We start from the raw sequence: 2,497 nt of genomic DNA, 5'->3' as shown, positions 1-2,497 counted from the left end.
CTATGCTGGCCTTGGACTCCTTCCACAGACCATGCTCTGGCCTCTACTTCAAGATCTTCCTGCCTCAGCCTTCCAAGTGCAGGGACTACAGGCAAGTGCTGGGATTGCAGGTATGTGCCACCCTGTCCAGATTTACTATTTCCTTTTAGCATGAGGAAGCAATGAGGGCTAAAGCCACTGAGCAACTAAGAGATGGATTACATTCTTTCAAGCTTCCATTACACAAAGTCATCCTCTTGGATCATTTCCATAATTTACTCTTCCTACATACCACTCCATTTTCAGTGCTTTACGTACATCTTTTATATGTATCTACTTCTTGGTAGTCAACAGGTTTATGATCTGACAGCCCCATCCTCTCTCATAACTAATTTCTGTTGAAGCATTAGAAATGATAAGTCTCAAAAGAGTAAAACCTATTTGCAAACGCATTTTACTTTTCTAATTTGCCAGTGGTTTGCTACCCTATGTTGGTTTCCTTATAGTTCTACATAACTTTACCTATATAAAGAAACCAGCAGCCTCCAGGTGACCATCTCCTGCTGGAGAAGCCAGAGCATACTGGCTGTTTTGGAAAACTTCTGTAGTCCAGGCGTTGCTCGATTCACCATCTTGCTCAGTATGTTCACCTGAATGAGAACCACAGATGGCAACGGGTGAACCTTCCACAACTCCGAGCTACCCATAACTCTGTTCTCTAGGCACGCAGTGCTAAATGTAATACGCAATATGAAGATACACATTACAAATTTTTTCTTTTCTATTTTTTTTTAACTGAATGTAAGTTTTTCAATAGAAATGACTCTAATTTGGTGCAAGATGTGTCAACAGGGTATATATATAAAAGTTTAATGGACTCAGATTCAACAATAGCAGCCATGGATACGTGTTTCCCTCCTCATAAAAGCTATCCAGAGGATAAGTACTATCAAGGCTACATATAACAAAATCATCACATGAAACAAAAGTAGTAACACTTCAAAAATACCTTAATATTATCTTTGAAAATTTTATACCATGTAATAAATCAAGACAGATATTTTCTTAAGACTGATACCCAAACGTTATTTCTGAACAAAACTTTACTTAACTTCCTCTTTATTCCAGTTTAGTGATCTTAAACCCTTTTTGGGCCTGAAACATATATAAGAATCTAATGAAAAGACTGCCACACTGTCTCTCAAGTAAATGTTTTAAAAAACAGGTAATAAATGAAAACAAGGGACAAGAAAAAAAAAATGTCACAGGACTGTCCTGCTACAAGGTTGTATATGGTTAGATTCCTAATTTCTGTGTAAAAATGTGTAACTGTTTATTCCTATTTTTAAAAATATTTTTCCTTCATATTCTGGAGGAATTTAAAGTTTAACATATAAATACTTTGGAATTTAAAGTTTAACATATAAATTCTTGTTGGAAAATACCTGTTCCATGTTAAGCCTAAGATGTTTGATATTCAGAAGATAGTGAGGTTAAGCAGGCCAGTGAACTCAAGACATAGGAGAACCTGTACTGTATCATGTAACTCATTTGGTGTCCCAAATTTTCTGATCAAGGAGATTATGGGGCCACAGAGGCAGGTGATCGACGATGTAGAGTGTGCCTAAGCAGAGTCACATGGACAGAAAACATTCTCTCAGGCTTTCACAGGGAGCAAATTGGTCAAGCAATGGCCGTGACTCATCCACATTGCTGACATTCACAAAGAATCTACGAACTGCAGTACAGGTTTTCAGGATAAATCCTGAGGGGATTTGACTGACCTTATCAGATACAAAATTTACATTGCTTGTTATATAGGTCTTGCTTTATCTTGTTCTTAACCATCCAGCAGAAAAGTATAAAAAGTAAAGCCATATTAATATGCTGAGCTGTAAAAGGCTCAAGTCAACAACTTTGGACATTGCCAGTCTTACAGAAAACCCACTACTATTCTGGACTACAGGGCTATATTGGAATATTTTGCTGAATTCATGCACCTACAGGATTTAAATGACAACGGAATGCCCTTCACTGACAAAACCAACCAAAAAAGGGGGATACAAATGAATGACCATTCTGTGTCTGTATACTCAACATAGGACAGATATACAGCAGCATTCTCTTAATTCAATGAATAGAGATTTGTTCTAACTGTTTGTGGACAGGATACCATGTCTGCATCTTGTACAACGAAAAACCAGTAAAACAGTAATATGCAATGTATTAATTATTGAAAATGTGCTAGTAATTGGTTTTGAAACTTATTGCTATTTCTCAATAAAATTACATAAATACAAAAAAAAAAAAAAGACTCTAATGAAAGGTATGAACCTCTCCCTAGAGATACAAAAAATTGTTTGAGAGAACAATTTAAGAACCCAGGGTAAAAGAAACATTTTTTCCAAAGTTATAAATAATAAAACCTCTTTACATTTTTTCAAAATGTTTATTTTTATTAATAGAGGTTTTTTTTTCAGCCATCTCCCTGGCCCAATAGAGCTTTGTAGTGCAAAGC

General features: G+C 36.0%; 1 protein-coding gene across 2 annotated transcripts in view; it reads right to left on the bottom strand.

Annotated features, from left to right (window-relative positions):
- The window catches only part of Nup107 (nucleoporin 107), a 50,311-nt gene that overhangs the window by 28,064 nt on the left and 19,750 nt on the right, over positions 1 to 2,497 (bottom strand). For both annotated transcript variants that reach the window (XM_023716346.1, XM_023716347.1), the window contains exon 7: positions 502 to 629. In XM_023716346.1, the coding sequence (XP_023572114.1) occupies positions 502 to 629 (128 nt within the window). The remainder of the gene's footprint in view (positions 1 to 501; positions 630 to 2,497) is intronic.

This window comes from Octodon degus, unplaced genomic scaffold (genome assembly GCF_000260255.1).
Source record: "Octodon degus isolate 3935 unplaced genomic scaffold, OctDeg1.0 scaffold00047, whole genome shotgun sequence".
Taxonomy (NCBI): domain Eukaryota; kingdom Metazoa; phylum Chordata; class Mammalia; order Rodentia; family Octodontidae; genus Octodon; species Octodon degus.
The sequence above is the reverse complement of the archived record's forward strand: the minus strand, read 5'-3'. Positions and strand labels throughout refer to the sequence as shown.